This window comes from Necator americanus, chromosome X, assembly GCF_031761385.1.
Source record: "Necator americanus strain Aroian chromosome X, whole genome shotgun sequence".
Lineage (NCBI taxonomy): Eukaryota > Metazoa > Nematoda > Chromadorea > Rhabditida > Ancylostomatidae > Necator > Necator americanus.
The window spans coordinates 13,533,985-13,554,073 of record NC_087376.1 but is presented as its reverse complement, the minus strand read 5'-3'; the positions used below and the strand labels follow the sequence as shown (position 1 = coordinate 13,554,073).

Below are 20,089 nucleotides of genomic sequence, written 5' to 3'. Positions count from 1 at the left end.
TTATTGGTTTCGTCAACTCCCAGAACTCGTTCCTAGCTTCGTTGTGTCGAAAATGTCCGACGATGTTGGACACTTTTTTGCCGAGTGAGACAGTGTTTGACAATGTTGGGGAACAGCGTCATAAAAATGCCTTATGAGAAGTTATCAGATATTTGATCCATTCTGTAATCTGTTTCCGGGACATTGTTCGACGATTCTGGACAACTGATACGGTGAAAAAATACGCATAGTCCCGGATATGTAGAAAAGCCGCTTGGTCGTCAATGTGTTAATTTGACTCGAGTAACTCGCGTGAAGGCATACGCCGGGAAGAAGTGGAGTTGAAGATGACCTCCGAGTCATGCCCAATGTCCTTTGCCTATTATCAGTCTAGATTGTGTCTTTCACCGTGTCATTTTAATGTGGGTTTGAACTCGCACGAGCGTCCTGACAACACGTCGATGTGCAGCATTACGATATTGGTTTTGGCAACGTCGCGGGGCCGCGTATACGAGTCTGATTGCTACCTGCACGTGGTGGCTCTGCTTTCACTAAACGCAATCAGGCGTTCGAGTGTACGAATTGGGAACGTACGAGCTATATAACCTGTACTGTTATATGGCGAAAGCTTCCCATACATTGCAAAAAGGTGCTGTTGTCCAGCAGGCCGCCAAAGCCCATAACCTGAAAGGTCAACTGCCTGAAGGGAGCATCGAATCCTTGACAACAACCATTCGTTTCGTCACGCTGAAATGCCGAACACTATCGAGTGAACTCCAAAAAGCCGCTCTATCCAGACTTCTGCGATATCTCTTCGTGCCTTTTGTTGCATTGCAGGAAACACGCATGAGAGATAGGCCTGTCATCAGCATCGAAAATTACACCATATACTGCGGCGATGCTGATGAGAACAAAGTAGGTGGCTGCGCGATAGCTGTGAGGAACGATTACAAGAACCTGGTGGAGAAATTTGGCCCAACCTCGTCTAGATGCGTCTTTCTACGACTGCGGGATCGCAGAGGATGTAAACTCTGGATCGTAAGTGCTCACGCACCTACGGAAACCGCTGAGGACAACAGTAAGGACGCCTTCTATGATGAACTCAATGCGTTGATGTCTAAAATACCAAGCCAGCAGGTGGTCATTGTCGGAATCGACGCAAATGCAAAGATGGGACTCAAACAGCAATCCGATGTGCTAAGAAAATGGTATTATCCAGCGGAGCCCACGTCGGACAACGGCGACCGTCTGGTCGACTTGTGCGAACAGGCGGGCCTCGTCATCGCCTCCACGTTTAAGAGGAATCATCGACGCCATCAGCTCACGTGGCAAGGGTCAACCCTTTTAACCCCTGAAGAGCAGCGCAAGCGGAAGATGAGGACTCTTAAGCTTCAGCTCGACTACGTTCTGGCGAGGAACATTCCTCAGTCAGATATCCGAAAATCTAGAGCTGTTTGGGACGTCGCGTTCGACTCTGACCACCGCCCAATTCTTTTCAGCTTTAAGATACGATTCAACAAGAGAAACCGAGGAGTTCCTCTTCAACCGAAAATCGACATGGCAGGTCTGAAAGACGATGAATGCAGAACAAGATTCCGCCAACGTGTGTCTATTCATTTTGGAGTACGGACCAGGAAGAAACATAGCGATGTGGATTCCTTCACAAAGTGCATCCAGGACGCTGCAAGGAAAATGCTCCCGGTTCTATTGCCGCGGAAGAAGTTTGCCTTTGCATCTGCGGAAACAAAATCCACGTACAATTCTGTATGTGTCGCGCGCAGCGCTGGTGACTTCAACCAGGAAAAGCGTCTTAGAAGGAAGCTGCGTCGTCAACTGCAACAAGACCGCGATAACGAGTGGACGTCAAAAACGATGGAGTGAGAAGGCTTGGGAGGACAGGAACCCGCGGAAGGCCTATGCTCTGCTAAAACAGTATAGCGGCAAAATGAAAAGATGTTCTCCTGTCCTCAACACTGTCAATGGAGTAGCTATCGGTGAAGCAACCCTTCCAATTTGGAGGAAACACTTCAATGCCTTGCTGAACCGGCTAGCCCCGTCAGCTCCTGAACTCGAACACGTTCATAGACCAACATATGCGGTTAGCGAGGAGCCACCGACCGAGTCGGAGATCCTGGTCTGTATTCAAAAAATGAAGAATGGAAAATCTGGTGGAGATGACGGTATTGGCGCAAAAATGCTAAAACATCTTCCTCCGTCTGGAATTCGTGAGATGACAAAAATCATCCGTTCAATATGGATAGACGAAAGGATACCTGATTCGTGGAGACACGCTAACATAATTCCCCTCCACAAGAAGTTATCCGTCACGGATCCCAGGAATTATCGAGGAATCTCTTTGCTGCGTGTTATGTACAAGGTATTGGAGCGCATTATCCTGGACCGACTCATTAAACATCGCGAAGAAACAACGCGCGACGAGCAAGCTGGCTTTCGTCCTGGCCGATCTACGATTGACCAGGTGTTCATCGTCAGGAGAGTGATCGAAATCTAGCAGCGGTATTCGAAGCCAATGCAACTAGCGTTTCTGGACTTTGAAGCCGCGTTCGACTCTCCTCACCGACCCGCCGTCTTTTCAACGCGCTCCGCGCCGATGGAGTACCAGGAAAGTTCGTTCGCTTGCTTGATGACATGAAGCAACGAACAACTGCTGCAGTTTGAACACCAGCCGGATGTACAACCCCGTTTGAAGTGGTAACTGGAGTAAGACAAAGGGCAGTGGCAGGACCCTTCCTGTTCAATTTCGCCATCGACGACATTATGCGAAGAACAGTCGACCAGTGTCCTGCCGACATTGTCTTAGCACCATAAGGGTGCCCCCTGACTGATCTCGAGTACACCGACGATGTTGTTATATTCGCGGAAAGCAGTACGAAACATCAACATGTTGTCAACCTTGTATCGAAGCTGGCTGCAGCCTATGGACTACGTCTACGCCCTGACAAATGCAAACAGATGTGGGTCTCTTCGAGACCTCTCATGGGAATCAGGGTAAACGGACAACCGATAGAACTCGTCGATGAATCCTGTAATCTGGGCTGCACGCTGAAGAACAACGGTAGCTACGAGAGAGATGTTCAGCAAAGATGCGCTAAGGCCACTTCTGCATTTAACTCCTTAACGAAATGCCTGTGGTCGACCTCCATCACCAACGAAGTCAAGCTGCGAGTCTACCTATCCGCAATTCGCCCCATCATGATGTACGGATCGGAAACTTGGGCAGCACCATCAACGGTTATGGAGAGGCTTGAATGCACGGAACGAAAGCTACTTAGACGGCTAATTGGCTACTTTTGGCCTAGGGTATGCCACAATGAAGATCTCTACGCAGAAATAGATGTGGTATACCGGCGGATGACACGTGGAAGACATCAACATCTTGCACCGCCATCGAAAGTGGCTAAAGTAAATCGTCTTCGCTTCTTTGGTCATATATTAAGGAGACCGGCCGATCGCCTTGTTCAACGAGTTCTGAGGAGTTTGCCGGGTTCAAGCTGGAAGAATCCACCTGGCCGAAAACGGAAGTTTTGGACTGAGGTGGTGAAAGACGACCTGAGGACACTCGGCGTGGAGAGGCAGTTCAGGCGAGACGTAAGGTTTCGCAGAATATGGAATAGCGACGAATGGATTGATTCTGTGCAAGCCCTCGCAGAAGATCGAGAAGGTTGGGCAGAGCTGTGTTCAAGGACGGCACACCTCGGCGAAGATGCGGCTAATCGCGTCAGGCCATGTCGTCGATTAAGTCAGTAAGTCAACGTCGCGGGACTGTAGAACACGCCTAGTTGCCTCCGATGCCGTCCTTTCCTTAACATCTGTGACTTTCGCATATTTTTCGCGACCACTGAATCCGGCGAGTGTGCGTCGATTCTGACAGATGCTCTAATATTTACCTCAATTTGATTTCCTCCACTGTTATTTGTGTTAGTGGGGTTTCCTTTTTTCCTCGAGAAAATGACATTAATTACGAAAACAACTATTGCATTCATTCAAGCCATTAGAAGTGACGCTTTAAAATTGTGAAGGAAGGAGCGGATGATTTAGTAGTTGCTAACTTCTCAAAGCATATTCTTCCATAAAATCACACGCGTGAGGTATTTTACCATAGTACATGTTGTAGAAGCACGTCAGCCAGAATAATTGTTCAAAAACTTCCCAGGAATGATATTCAGTATCACAGATTTTATTACAGAGATTCTGTAGAAGGATCCACCGTGGTCCTATAATCCCACTTTTTTTTCACAACGGTGCTTTCACGTTTCCGATCTATACTTTAACAGTGTTCATTTGGTATCTTTTAAAGTTAAAGTTGCAAGTTAAAAGACTAGAGCAAGAGTACAAGTAGATCTGCATATCCTTCACTTTTAATATTTCCATGTTTTACACAACAAATTTAATTGATATAACGGGTACAGAGCCTTCCGGTTTCCCTTGCCATAAAAAAAAAAACAGCAATACTTGCTAGTTTTTGTTTAATCGTATCAAGTACATTTTCTAAATAAAACACCTACAATAAATGCAATGCAAAGGAAAGGGAAATGGTATGACACTATACAACTTTTTCAGACTCGTTTGACTAATGGGGAAGAACTACAAACAAATCAGTTGGAAAAGATCGCAAGGGAGTCGCAATTTCTCGCTCAACTTTCTAGCCTCGGTGCCACTCTCTGAAGTTTCTGACTTCGCCTTTTGTGTTGTTTTTATTTTTAAATCGAGATGGACTGTTCTTGTTTTGTAAATGATTTTGTCGGGCTTACTGCTTACTAAGTAAACAATGCACAGCAGAACACATACTGTTTTACTCTATCAAGCTATTCTTTCGGCACCATTGTTTTTTTTTGTCTCTATACGTATATAACAATTGAGAGTTTATAAATTCTTGTAATTGGTTCGTTTGTCGCCAGTTGTTTATTGTGCTAAACATTACGCAGTTGGCTGAAGATCTTAGTTTGTTCTACTTCCTCATGACTTGCTTGATTCTGTTGTTATACCAGAATGAAACACTGTAAAAACCTACAAAACATGTCATTAATGAAGCACCTCCTACTCTAGAGCTGCCTTGATATGATAGGTCATATATATATATATATATATATATATATATATATATATATATATATATATATATATATATATATATATATATATATATATATATATATATATATATATATATATATATATATATATATATATATATATATATATATTGCATAAGCACCTCCGCTAGAAGTGGCGGATGCGGACGAGCTCTCGCTGGTTGCAATTGAACTACACATCCCGATGAGACAAAAGCACGAGACGTTGGCCAAGCCGGCTGCTCACGCTGCTGAACTATAAAAAAAGGTTATAAATTGTCCGAAAGCTCGGTTTGAAGGCTGCGTACCAGGGGTGATGGTTGTTCGATAGGATTCGACCACGGGTTTTGAAGTTTTTGGTGTTGGCTTTTTTTTTCAGATGGTGGACAGGTTGCTAACCGCGGACAAACGACGACCTTGTGGCTATCCCTGGTGGGCGCGACGTCCTTCCACAAACCTGTGGGACTAGAGGGCTGCGCATGGTTTCTACAATTAAACGCAAGAAATAGTTATGTGAAAGACTTCTAATTCCGGAGGAAGTTCAAGTACACCTGCATCGGGAAAGACGGTGTTGCAGTAGTCATCCAACCTACCGAAATGGAAAAGGAATAGTATAACACGTAAAACGCAAGCTTAGGGTTCAACGGGTGGTGTCGTCTCATCTCGGTCAATCACTGGATGCCACCCACTGAAATCTGTACAAGACGACATGGGAGTGAAGGTTCATGGTCGACAGCTACTGCTAGCTTTGCTGATAACATCGTTCTGATAACAGCTAGCATCAGCCGAGTGGAACGATTGTCTTCAGCTGAATTTGGAAGAGACCACGTTCATGCGAAACGGATGGGCCTCGGATGCCCTATTTACACTCAACGGAACGGACATATCTAAATGTACCAGCTATGTTTATCTGGGTTCGTTAATGAACCACAAGAAATATTTGATTCTCGAGCCGGGCAAGAGGCAACGAGCGGCTTGGGGAGCTTATAAGTGTCGCGGATGTAGTGAAGAAGACTAGGAACACTCGGCTCGGTGCCCACCTTTTCAACACCACCATATTTCTTTGCTTTGCCTATGCTTCAGAAACTGGGGCACCTCGCAAGCAGGAAGAAAATGTAGTTGGTGTCATTGAACGCTCATCCCAAAAATGATGTTAGGAGTATTCTGCGTCAAGGAAGTGAGAGAAAGGATGCGAAGTTCTGTCCTACGTCAGCGATTGAAACTAGAGACTCGGGCATGGGATGCGTATCAACGACAGCCATCGGAAGAGCTCCGACTGACTGGGTGCTACGCCATATTACATGTACTACCGGCAGATTGCTGACGCGATGGATCAGACTTCTTCACAAAGTCCCTTTAAGGAACATTTGATGCTGTTCGAGCTCCTCTACCATTGGGCGACTCTTACACAGGATCGGGGAAAATGGAGCATTTACTGGCGCTTGCTCGAGCATTTAGAACAACGACGGGAGTGAAAGCGATCAAGGATCCGACCAGGTCGGTATGCTCACAATTCTCATCTGACTTGTAAATACCGTGAACGAGCAATTGCCAATCAGTTTGTATGAAGGAGCAAAGAGTGTCTACACATGTTTATTTAGGATCGCAGTGAGAGGCAGATGCGTATAGGTATGCTGTCTTAACACTCATACAGTATCGAGCAAAACATCGTCTGTGCTGCCAAACAACTAACTATTCAATGCCAATGTGATATTTTCTTCTTTGAATCTAACATTGCTTCATAATACCATAGCTTATACGATTTCTGCAATTCTAATATTCATTCATAGCTGGGTCCATTCGGTATCAAAGACAATGGGTTGCAAAGGTGAATTGATTTTCCAGCATTCTACCTGTACCTGCTTCACTTGAACAATGGCCTTCGGCAATTTACTCGTATGTATACATCATTTCTGAGACATGCTGCATCGCTAATTAACACCTAAATGTTCGATCAATTTCCCTCTTCAAACAAATCGCTCCACACATTGCTACCGTTTCTAACTGTGACTGAATCTGTAGCGAACAACTTATACTTAAAGGCATCACCCCACGAATCTGAGGTGGTGCAGATTTCAGGTGGAGTATTCGTATACAGGATGGGAGACTACGGAGAGGGAGGTGATTCCGTCCATTTCCTCCTAATCGCCGTAAAAAACGGCCCGGAAGATGCGGCATCAGGCGTTCTGGCGCACAACTTTCTACAGGGTGTTCGATTGGAGCGCGCCAGTCTTGTGCGGCGCCGCATCTTCCGGGCCGTTTTTTACGGCAATTAGCAAGAAATGGACGGAATCACCTCCTTCTCCGTGGTCTCCTATCCCGTATACGAATACTCCACCTGAAATCTGCACCACCTCAGATTCGTGGGGTGATACCTTTAAGTTAAGAAATGAGACAGGCTCGTGACGGAAAACAGCGTATGATTATTCAGCTTATTTAAAGTTGCTCAATAGTAAAACATCAATGTCTTTCAAAACTAAGGAACAGTAAAAATTCACAGGGGAACTATTGCAAATAATAGCGATTGACAATATACTGTCAACAACGGAGGCTGTTGCGAAAGTTACAGCTCAACTCTTCCCTATTTTAATAAGCGGACAAGGAAAAAGAGTACATGCACGATCGGGTACATAGAAATAGTAGTCAAATACTCACATGTCTAAGTACTCCACTACTACTCATATATATTCCAAAAATCCACTAAAACGTGAACTCCATTGTGATAAATATTCGCTAAAACATGCGCCATCTTAAGACGAAAATACATGACAAAATAAATATTTCTATGGCAAAGAGTGAAATAATTCCACACTAAAAACAATGCTAAGTTGCATACGATCCTTGTTCCATACAAGATTTCACCACAGAAATATCACACGACGATCTTCGTTCCACAAAAACTCGGTTTGTACATGGGACCCTACTGATGCACACCACCGGCTAAAATTAAATACTATAAACAGAATGTCTGCAACCCATACATTTTTTTAAGGGAAATAATACTCTAGCGCATCTCCTGAAGCGATTGCAAATTTCCAACAAAAGCCGTTTTGTCAATGTTGAAACATTTTTCAATGATGATAAAGACGCATAGCAAGTCACCTTTTTTGATAGCTGCGAATATCGCGCCTTTCTAGAACTCCTTTTTTCGGTCTGTTTCCTTTCATCATTCATAATTACAAGGGAACAGAAAACAGTTCTGCTCCATTCACATAAAGCAGTGAGATGTGATGAATGCACACATGAACTATGCAAAACGTAGCAGTAAGGCACCCATAACGTCGTAATTCGTTAAGATTACTCATTGTTTACGTGATCTTGTGCGAAAAAGTAAAACTTGTAGAACGAAAACGGGACGGCTTAGGTAGCATCAGGACGAGTAACGAATTTGCATGACGGCAACCCTAGCAATCCGTCACGTCGGAGCAAATTTCCAGCATTCCATACCCTCATGCAAGAACGACATTGACGGCGATATTCTCGACAGTCATTCCCTCGCTGATTGGCCAAAATAAAAAAAGATAAGGGATGACGTGTTTGGCATTGATCATCCATTTTGGGATGTACCATATCGTTCAAATTTACTTGAGAATCGGTGTCGAACTGTCGATAGTACAAATGCACTGACCGTTTATTACTGTGCTACGCATATCCTTCGGGTAAAATGAAGTGAGCTAATTTGAAACAGGCAGATAATTTTTGCAACGAACTGCACCGTCAAGGCTCAACTACAGGGAAGATCAATTTTAAAAAGTTAAGGTTTACGGAAACAAGTAGACTCATTGTTTGACGTTGAACAGAGCCGGCATGCTAATAGTTAGATTCAACGATTAGACAGGTAGTAAATTCAGCAGAAAAGGTCCGAAAAAAAACAGCCATCCAAGCCCATGGAAAACGTTCTTAGTTCAGAAGTATACAATATTACACTGTGAATATGTCATTCATTCTATATCTGAAATGATTTGGTGTGTAACGTTGCGAGAGTAGAGGCGAAATTGAAATGTCACAATTAGCCAAAAACGGTGACTGTATCAATCTTGAGAGTCCCGAACCGATCTGAAAACTATGCAAAATACGTGCAGCGAGATATTTAGAGCAGGAAAATAGAAACAAACTTTAAGTGAATAAATGAAGCTGGGAAATGCAAAAGCTCTTGAGTTCCTAAGATGTGTGGTGTGATGCTTTATTTGAAAGAAACGCTGCAACTCTACTACATGCCAACCTACCACTTAATGTTCCTGCCCTCGTAATTTTCATTTTTGCAAATGCCTCCGATACATTACGTAGTGGACATGTCCGACAAAACGCCAACATGCCTTGGCTAAGCTACGTCCCACTCTTTGCTCATTCATGGAAACAGAAAACCACCCGAGATGTTCTCCTTGCTAAAGAGGTGCAGAGAACTACGGAGTTGCGCAAATAACGAGTCTGCGCATTGTACATAGCTAGATAATGAAGCAGTACATGACATTTAGAAATAATGCTCTCAATACTCTGTGACATATTATATAGTAAGGTGCATCTTTTCTAGACATCATCCTCGCCTCAGAAAGTTTAAAGATCTATCGAAATGCACTTTTTTCTTCCCTAGATCGGAGATGCAGAAGGACCCTTTCCCAGAGTATTATGCTTATTTCCCATACGATCAGCTCTTTATCATTTTCACCGTCCCATATTTGTTCACTTGTTTCAAAAGTGTCAAGATTAATGTTATTTGGAATAATGGAGAACCTATAGTATATCTATTAACTTCATCCTTTTCATTTTTGAGCAGAAATACACTCGATGTAAAGTGACCTGAAATTTGTAACCGTACCAGAAGCTGGAGAAATCCTAACGAGAGATATCAGGAAAACATGTATATGATGGCTTCAAATATGTGAAATTTCCCGTGCAAAACTGGAAATATTCCTACAAGATTTCGATCATTTACTTCCAATAAATGTGTCTGAATTCCCGAGACAATTCAGTTAGCTCTGATCCATATACCAATGCATAAAAAAAATCTCGTGCTCATTTGTAGACACTAGGCACATGCTTTTAATGTGCCTCCGATGCCGTGTAAGTTTGGGCAGTAACGACGATGAAGCCTTAACATAGATCCTTCTGCTAATTGCTTTGGAAAGGCATGATCGGAGGTATGCCAAAAATCTACCAGGTCTCTTTACATGTCGCCAAAGTACAACTTTTTGACACCAAATCAGGGGACAATTTGAAGGTATATCACGTCTTGCTAAAAAAAAAAACCACTGCACTGATTCACCACCACGTGCTTTTCAGATTCTTATAGAAGTATCTATGCACAGAGCATCGAAATGCTCTTTTTTTCGATCGGTTAGTAATCAACATTAAGCCAAACATGCGTGATGACAAAAGTATCAACCTCTTAGGAACAATTACAGTAGGATCGCTAATCCTTCAACAGAAGACGAAAAAGACGCAGATGCGCGTATTTTTCGTCTTTTTTTCATAACTCACCTCAATTTGATCTTTATTATAAGATCTACATCAGTGGATTCGTGAGCACGAGCTCTACCGATTGAAAGTAATTAAAATTTTCAAGACCTTCGAAAAAATTACCCGTGGGTACAAAATAACAAGGTTGAGTCCTAGATGACTGCGCTTCAAGGATATATGATTTTTGACGTGAACGTATTTTTCGAAAAAAAAGTGAAATGATAGTCACATATTCGTAACCTACATACGATTGCGAGGAATTTGAGATCTCTCATAGCTATAATTCCATGACTGTGAAGATTTTCCAAATTTGACTAAAGCGACATGTTTCAAGTCCAGGAAAGACCCACATTACCAGCTAAGAAATTAAATGTGCAACGAATCAACTCGAAAAGCCACTGTTTATAAATGAATGATGAAGTAAGTTGCTTACCACTTTAGTAGCTCGCATGTGAAAACGTGTTGAGAGACTAGAATTACTGATGTTTAGTCCCCATTTCTTCCCCTGTGGATTAGTTCGACCCGTATTCATTAGCAGTGAAGAATGACCTGCAGAAAGATACAACCGACTTTTCGTCCGAGAATGGTGGATATTACTGCTTGCTTTTTAGTAGCATTATAGCTTCTTAAAAAGCAAAGCTTCTTATTTCTTACAAAATTTCTGAGTAATAGGAAGTCTCTTTTCTCCAGTGTTCGAAAGCATTTCATAAGTATACACAGGGCCAAGCGTGTAGTTGAGAAAAAAACTCCTCCTAAAAACAACGCTCTTTAAAACGACTCTCCCCCATCTTATTCTTTCTAATATAACCGCTCGTTTAGCAGACAAAAATTGAATATGGTAAGCAGAACTAAAGAAACAAATTGGAAGCTTAATAAATAAACTAAAAAAATAAAAACCAAAATAATACGATAAATACTGATAGATGGTACTATAATAAATATTAGTAGTGCTGTAACTGGAATAGAGATATACAACATAATTTAAACGCCATAGATAGCTCGCTGCGAGACTTAGAAGTGTTTCAGTACATATTTGCACATAGGTTGAAAACATTAATAAGTTCTCCGCGTGTAATCGACGACACAAGTCTTCTCTTTTAAGGCTGATTATGGAAGTTAAAAATTTCTATTCCCACCAGAATCTTGATTTTGCAAAACGAAAAAGATACTAATGAGAAGAAAATTTTACCGGTAATTTTTTTTTAACATTGCGATATTTACAGTAGCTACACGTGGTTTGGCGGTGGTTTTAGCGATTAACACAAATCCGACTAAAAATGACTGCGAGACCTGTCCGATTTTGTTAGTTTGAAACAAACATCAATAACCTGGTGCCAGAAAAAAAACTAAGAAAGAGAAGTAAAGATGCGTTTGCAGTGGAACGTTTGCGATGTGAAAAAGTTAAATTAGCTCTTCTTTTATACATTCTTTAGTTTTTTTTTCAGAAAGTTAATTGACAAAACTTGAGAATCTCAATGAATTTCTCTACCTTTACCAATTAACAGTGAGAGGAAAATTTCCTTAACCAAGGTCAACCCTGGTGATGGGACACCACCATTTCAAGTACGACCCCTCACCATCCCCCCTTCTACTTCTTCTTCACTTCCCCCGTTGCTGCAACAGTTCCTTATTGCCGCCAATAAAATATATTGGATATTTTGGGTGTTTCGAAAAACCAAAATTGAAAATTAGCCTAGGAACAAATGGAATGAGAAAATTGGTAGTTGACAGAGGCGTACAAATACCAAGTAGTAGAAGCCAATCTGCTGAAACACTTTTGAAATATTGGTATTGAGATATTTTCATCCTTATACTAAAATCTATAAAATGTCAAGTACTGATTAAAGCAAATAATACAACAAAAAGAAGAGAAGAGTCAAGTGCATAGGCCGAATTGCAGAGGAACGTCGAAAAAATAAACATAAAAAATCATCATTTTGTTCCTACAATATGACAGTGATCTCAAAACCTCGTAGGTTCGACACCCGACTGTGCAAATCTTTGTAAAAAAATAGAAACTTGAAATCACCTCTAAAATATGAAAAATCTAATTATACACAGTGATAAACAGTTTCCTCCAAAGGTTTACCTTCTCATAATGGGGTGGAGGTGACTCTGGGCTTCGAACTGCGATGCTGCTGATGTTCATCCTCCCGCAAGGTCTCCCAAGCTAAGGAGTTCGACACATTTAACATTCCGGGTTCTCGGAATCGGAAGTCTAGCTGCCTAGCTAAGCGTAAACCACTGCTAAGATTCGCCACCGTCTTGGCGAAATGTTGTAAGGTGGGTTCCTAATCTATATAGGTTGGGCGACGACCTGTGGTGAACGCTACGCTCGCCATGACATGGCCAGCTGCTTAGTATGGTGAAAAGTCTATCTGCTACTCCGGCATACTCACTGTCTCAGTACCCTGCACACTGGGCCACGTCGGTCGGTATAGCGACAGGTGCGAGGCGATAAAATCTCAGGTTGCTCAGGACATCTTTGAATCTGGACCAAGGAGACACAAGCACAACTCCCCATGTAGACTGTCTCAGACTGTGTACTTGTTTTACATGACTGCTCTCTAGAAAAGCAAAATGAGAGAAAGTTCCATCGCGAAATGTAAGGTTTATGTAGAAATGTAAATGTAGAAATGTTTGTTTTGTTGTGCCCCATTTGTCGTCCATCTTGTCGATTCTCACGAGATCCTGTCACCTCGTCTAACCGTTCCTAGCGTCTGCCCTCTGCGCCAAAAACCCATCAGCATCATCAAGTGTTACTCGCCATCAGCAGCTGATGAGTCCAAATTGGACGCGTTTAATGAGGAGCTAGAGGAAGGGATGAGCAACGGGAAGTCCTTCTACAAATTCGTTGTCAGAGGCTTCAACGCAAAACTAGGAAAGGCCGCAGAAGAGGAATACAGGATTGGAAGATTTGGACTAGGGGACCAGAATGAAAATGGCAATCGCCTCGCCGGGCTGTTGTCCACCGCTCGTCTCTTTCTCAGGAATTCTCTTTTCATGAAAAATGATCATCGTCGGTAAACATTGTAATCGCCCATTGGCGCGACTAGTGTGGAGATCGACCACACACATACTGTCCAACTGGAGGTGGTGTCTACTTGGCGCCTAGGTAGTACCATCCTTTTGTAGTGGTTCTGATCAGTATCTCCATCGTACGAAAATACAACTAACCGACACGTTCCATTGAGGAATTAAGTCATATACAACGATGGCGGTAACGTGAACCAAAACCTTCTTCAGAAGATTATAAACCTGTGCTGAACGTGCCTCGAAGCCTCGCAAGACAAACTTGGATCGAATTTCGAAGACCACCAAGGAATTGTTGGAAAAAATAAGGACTTTAAAGCTTGATCCGAATTTATCGCACACTGAGCGGTTAGTAGCAAACATTAGCTGCAGAAAAACGTTGCAGCAGGATCTTTCGAAACAGTGGCAGAAGATGATTCTGGAAGCAGCACAAAGAAGAACGAGTTCGGATAAGTCCCGCAGGGACCTCAGCGAGTATAATACACTGCTAGTAGCGTTGCTGAGCGAAGACGGGACTCGCACCCCTTCCCTTCGTGAGATGGAAATCATTACGGAGATGTTCTATTCGAAGCTTTTCCGTTTATCAACTCCTGTGTCAAGCCCGATCATCCCCACTGGTGAAGTCTGCACTACGGATTCTCCCTTCGGAAGTACGAGTCGCTATCAAGAGCATGAAACTTGGCACAGCCCCCGGACCTGATTTTATATCAGCAGACTTTCTTCAGGCTGGTGGCCATCCGCTTTATGTGATTTTAGCGGTGCACAAGACGCCCTGCTTTCGGAAAAATGGATTCCAGATCAGTGGAAGACCTCGCGACCCGTTCTTATACATAAGAAAGGTGGACGAAATAACTTTCAAAACTACCGACCGATATGCTTCCTCAGCGTGTTATACAAAGTATTTAATAAGATCATCCCAACTCGCGTGTCTACGCTGGATGAAGCCTAGCCTCAAGAACAAGCTGGATTCCTCCCGAGATTCAGCAGGCTGGACCACGTCCAGACGTGTCGAGGGTCACAGAGGTTTGCCGAGAATACCGCCTGCCCTTTGTTCTAATCTTCGTCGACTATGAGAAAGCCCCCAGACAGCGTAGAAACAAATGCAGCGCTGTCAGCACAGGCCGATCAAGGTGAGAAGCATCATATGTGAGGACAATAGCAAATTGCTACGATCGATGCACCGGTAGGATACATCTCTTCCACCGTCCCCATACCCATTGGAAAAAGGATACGACGAGGATACTATATCGCCGAAGCTGTTCACGGCTGCAATGCAATGAATAATGAAATCACTTTCATGGGAAGAAAGTGGTATACGTGTTGATGGGAGATTCCTCTACAATCTTCATTTTGCGAATGGGAAGAGAATAGGACTGCGAACAAACAGAAAGAAGACACAATGCACGAAGAACGCCTACTGAGAGGGCGAAGCAGTACAACTTGAAGTCTCCCAAATCGTAGAAACTTCATCATACATGTACCTTGGACGTTCTATGAATATGAAGGAAGAACTAAATAGAAGGACGAGGGCGGCGTGGATAGCAATCGCACCCGTCAAGCAAGCTACATCCTAATTGACTGATCAAGATCTCCGTGCCCATCTCTAAAGTTTAACCCACACAGCACCTAGCCGGTCTTCGAAGCTCCGACTTGCCAGCAATGCCCCGTCTTCGTGACCCAGTGGAATAAACATCGAAAGCAGAACATAGATGAACCGGTCACATTATGAGAAGAATCGACGATAGATGGACCAAAAGGACGCTAGAGTGGATCCCAAGAGATGCTAAATGATGCTAAACTCTCTCGAAGGAGATCGCCAAAGAGATGGGATGACGTGTTCGCTACACGGATGGACCAGCTGAGAGCTCAGCTGGATACGGCTCAAGGACCTCGTCAACGTCACTCACGAAATTTGAGAACATCATGGATGACAATGGCGAGAGAACGAAACGGGTGGAAGACATGCTGGGGTCCTCACGTCCAGTAAAGACGGGCCATTTAAGTACCTATATAAGTAAGATAAGCGGTTTAAAAGTGACTTAAATGGAATTTTAAAACGAAAAGCTCAGACTCTGTGCATATTGTTAGGTCTGGGAGATCGTATAACTTCGTGATATGAGGACCTAGAGAAATACTTTGGATGGCTTTTTATAGAGGTAGGTTTGCATTACAAAACAGTCACATCTTTTTTTTCACCCCTTCTAGTGTTATTGGAATATCATTGATGGGACCGAGATGAGAAAAACGGCATTTTTTTCCATCCTTATCCGTTCAGCTGCTCAAGTATGTCCCTGCCCACCTGAACAGCTCTAACAGCTTTCTTAAACAATTTCGCAGCACCTCGTTCAGACGTGAATGTGTAATAGAGTCATCTGACGTTACGTCACTCTATGCGAACGTCTCAACCGATGTCGCGATGCAGAGTGTTCAAGAACTGCTCACGCAGAACTAGGCTTCATTGAACACGTACTGATCATTGAGCAAATCATGACACTGATGAGTGCCTGAATTGCTCTACTTTTCGATGGTCGGGACAGCACTGCCGACAACTTAGAGACCTACCTACCTATGGGACAAAGGCTGGCACCCACTCTTGCCATTGTTTTCATGTCCAAGATAGAAAAACCTATAAGAATATTATATTGGTTATAATACCTATTATAGACCGCAAACCACTGCTATATTGTCGTTACATAGATAACTGTTGCGTCGTCTGTCCAACACAGGCAGAATTAGGCACGTGATCCAGTCTTCTCAACCACCAGTGTCCGCACATTAAGTTCACAAGGGGGAAGTCTCGTGAACAACTTGACAACTGGTTGGCTTTCTTGAATGTGCATATTTACGTGCGGAATGGTATATGAAAGACTAAGTGGTATCGAAAACGTAGTAGTAAAAACATCCTAATCCACTATCTTTCAGCGCATCGCAGCAAAATGAAAAAATCCATTATAAATAACATGTTCACGAAGGCGGCAAGAGTCTCATCGAATAGCCAGGAAAAAACATGGTCTGTAAATCTGGCCCATAAAGTGGCAATATCGTATGGGTATCCAGTTGAAGACTAAGACTTGACAAGTACGACAACCTTCTCGAAGATCCAATGTAGTATATGGCTCAGAAAAGATTCCGTTCTACTTACTGTACATATCTGATGACATGAGCAGAGCGGTACGGAGCTGTCTGCGAAAAGCGGTTCTTCAGAACGACGTGAGGGTTGTGCAAATACCACCAGCAAACCTCAAGTGTCAGCTGGTGCGTAATCGTGCGTATGAGCGATTCTGCACAACTTCTAGCCGCCTGATTTGCCCTATGGCAGAGGGGGTGATTGCATGGTATCAAGAGTAGTGTATCGCATCACGTGCAGGATGTGCGGTGACGATTATATAGGGGAGAAGGGACGCTCACTGTGTGTTCGGGTCAAGGAGCATCTGGGTGGACTTGCAAAATCTAAACTTTCCACCCCGATCGGAGCACACTGTCGAATAATTAATCAAAACTCCGAAGTAGAAGTAGAAGTTAGTATACTATCGTTCGAGTCTGAGATCATAGCACGCAGAAAACTAGAGGCATTCTGAATCACCGCCAAAAGCCCAGAAATGAACAGAAAGGATGAGTGCAGTGCGATCACAAACGAACTAACCCCATACCATCTTTTTTGCAAAAATTTGCCTCAGCGGGCTGTCGAACCTGCGTGGCCTCACTACTACATTGTCAATACACTGGGCATTGTCAGCACGGAAGGTTGATGCTTCCATTTTACGTGAAAATAAATATAATATTTGTAATTCACGTAATCATTTAATATCATTTATAGTAACAATTTGTAATGTATGTAACTATTTAACGCTGTGTAGTATTTTGTCCTGGTTATCATGCTATCCTCCATTCACTACTGCCCACCGCTAACTCCCTTACAACCCTTCCCTTTAAAAAGTGAAGTGATGAAGTGCGAACTGAGTTAAACGGGCTTGTTCGAGTCATACCCACGCGCATACATAGTCGGAGTCATACGCAATTTGGCGCGCGGTCGAAAAACCGAAATCGTTGCGCTGCGGTATTCAAAACCAATACGACCAGTCTCCTTGTACGTCAGGGCAACATTCAACTACTCGACTCCATTCATTTGGATCGTCGCCTCAATAGGCTTAGCGCCAATGAAATCCTAGGAAATCTCGTTCGCTTAACTGACAAAATAACCCAAAGAAAAATGCTTCGACCTGTATTCTAGCCTAATGTACTTCACTTCCAGTTCCTTTTTCACTCGTGAAGTGAAAAGTGAAGTAAAGCAAAGAGCAACTGCAGGATTCTTCTTCTTGCTCAACTTCGATATAAAGACCATTACCCGCGCAACATATTCCCAATGGTCAATGTCGAGTATGCTGACGAGCAGAAAGGAGCATAAAACTGTTACATGTTGTCAGCTCTGTATTGCACATTGCCGCAGCCTACGGACTTCACCTGCGCCCTGAAAATTATAAACAGATGGGGACCTTCTTAAGAATTCTCAAGAATGAAACCGATTGGAGACCTGGACGATTTCTTTTATCTGGATAATATGCTGAAGAAGCAACGTACTTCAGAGGAAGATATACGGCAAAGAAGCTTCTAAACCACTTCGGGATTGAACTACTTGACGAAGTGCTTGTAATCGACTCTTATCAACAACGAAGCCAAGCTACGAGTCTATCTGTTCAATATTCGACCCGTTACGTTGTAGGGATCAAGGTATGGTCAACACCGTTCGGACGATGGCGAAGCTCGACTACATCGAAACAAGACTGGGGCTACTTCTCCGCCACCCCTAAGATATGCCACAGGAAGAACCTGCGCCGAAGAGAATGCAGTGCGGTGCACCGGATATTACCACATGGAAAACATATTTCCCGCCATCTAAGGAGGCTACAGAAATCGTCTTCGCTTTCCCGGTCGTATTATAAAGAGAATAGGTGATAAGCTTGCAAAATGTTTCTTGAAGATGATCAAAGATGGTGAACTGGAAAAGCCACCTAACCGAGAGCAGAGATTCTAAAATGACTGGGAAAATATTTAATGACAGTCGACCTCAAGAGACAATTTTGATTCGCCATGTCTCGCAGAATATGAAAGAGCGACGATTGTGTGTGTTCTGCGGGAGCTGTTGCTGAAACTAGGACTACACACCGGCGTAGATGCAGACAGTCGCACCAGATAATGATAACAACCCACCATTTAAAGGCATCACCCCACGAATCTGAGGTGGTGCAGATTTCAGGTGGAGTATTCGTATACGGGATGGGAGACAATGGAGAAAGGAGTGATTCCGTCTATTTCTTCCAAATTGCCGTAAAAAACGGCCCGGAAGATGCGGCGCCGCAGAAGGCTGGCGCGCTCCAGTCGAATTCCCTGTAGATAATAGTGCGCCAGAACGCCTGAAGCCGTATCTTCCGGGCCGTTTTTTACGGCAATTAGGGAGCAATGGACGGAATCACCCCCCTCTCCACAGTCTCTTATCCTGCATACGAATACTCCGCCTGAAATCCGTACCACCTCAGATTCGTGGAGTGATGCCTTTAAGTGAAGAACGAGGTAGACGTTGCGTACTTCTTGGAAACAAAAACCGTCACCTATTGTGAACATACATAGTTCTACTGGAAGAAAGAAACGCTGATCAGATAACTTTCCGAGCACCAGTTCCCAGTTGCTGTACCAAAAGCTGAATTTTTCCGTTTTCAACCCAGGTATTTTTGTGGGGTTGCTGATCACTAAAATGACTTCCAGTTCATCATTCCTCGTTCGTCGCATATGTTTGTGAATAAAAAATAGGTTTGTGTATAACATGTGCTATAGAGCCCGTAGTGCTATAGAGTAATTTTCGACTCTCCTCCAACTTTCTAACACTAATTGTACATTGGTCTAAATTTTGTTGTAGTTTTGTATTTAATTTTAATAACTCAAACAAAGAATGTGAGCTAAAGTTCAATATTGGGATTGTTTCTGAAAGTTGTAAGCAAAAATGTTTTAGAACAACTCTGAGAGTGAATGGGCTCAAGTGCGTTCACAAACCGTGTATCAATTGTGGTGTTCATGCGCGAAACGAACTTCATGATATTGACAAGCATATTAAATAGCACTTTTACGGTATTTGAAGGAAAGAACATTATAAAGATTTGAAACAGTAGATGAGGAGATTCTATTCCATCCTTTTTTTGTTAATGAATTAAAATACTTCGTAATATGGAGCATAAGTCCTTTCCAAGGTTTGATGACACTCTAACGCAAATATTGCGAGAACTAAAATTTGTCGGGAGTTGTCGTGGTGGAATTTGGTTTGCTGTCCGCGTGCAGGATCGGTGCGGGTTTTTAAGATAAGTACGTAATATTGGATAATATTGGATAATATTGGACGTAATAATTTGCTCTCTGGATAGAAACTCCCATCACAGTATCGCATTCCTAAACGACCAATAGAAGAGCACTTTTTTAGGGTGGAAGTTGAGCTTCTTGACATCGGGCATATTATGTCAATCCCTCCACTTTCTCGCGTT

At 43.1% G+C, this 20,089-nt stretch overlaps 4 protein-coding genes across 7 annotated transcripts in view; 3 read left to right on the top strand and 1 right to left on the bottom strand.

Moving 5' to 3' along the window:
• Positions 1-597: 597 nt before the first annotated feature.
• RB195_022892 (uncharacterized protein) lies at positions 598-1,860 on the top strand (the record flags this gene model as incomplete). The annotated part of the gene is made up of 1 exon (XM_064210139.1): positions 598-1,860. The coding sequence occupies one exon, from the start codon at positions 598-600 to the stop codon at positions 1,858-1,860; it is 1,263 nt and encodes a 420-aa protein (XP_064066020.1).
• A 64-nt stretch (positions 1,861-1,924) lies between these two features.
• On the top strand, positions 1,925-2,491 carry RB195_022891 (uncharacterized protein; the record flags this gene model as incomplete). Its single annotated transcript, XM_064210138.1, has 1 exon — positions 1,925-2,491. One exon carries the CDS (start codon positions 1,925-1,927, stop codon positions 2,489-2,491), a length of 567 nt encoding a protein of 188 aa, XP_064066019.1.
• Positions 2,492-2,952: 461 nt separating this feature from the next.
• RB195_022890 (uncharacterized protein) lies at positions 2,953-4,665 on the top strand (the record flags this gene model as incomplete). 2 transcript variants are annotated; one of them, XM_064210136.1, is made up of 2 exons in its annotated part: positions 2,953-3,743; positions 4,524-4,665. In XM_064210136.1, 2 exons carry the CDS (start codon positions 2,953-2,955, stop codon positions 4,663-4,665), a joined length of 933 nt encoding a protein of 310 aa, XP_064066017.1. The 2 variants fall into 2 exon arrangements, with proteins under 2 accessions (XP_064066017.1, XP_064066018.1); XM_064210137.1 differs by lacking the exon at positions 4,524-4,665 and having other exon boundaries at positions 2,953-3,747.
• A 3,327-nt stretch (positions 4,666-7,992) lies between these two features.
• The window catches only part of RB195_022887 (uncharacterized protein), a gene marked incomplete at both ends in the record, with an annotated part of 92,084 nt that continues 79,987 nt past the window's right edge, over positions 7,993-20,089 (bottom strand). For all 3 annotated transcript variants that reach the window (XM_064210131.1, XM_064210133.1, XM_064210132.1), the window contains one exon: positions 7,993-8,012. In XM_064210131.1, coding sequence (XP_064066012.1) covers positions 7,993-8,012 — 20 coding nt within the window. The remainder of the gene's footprint in view (positions 8,013-20,089) is intronic.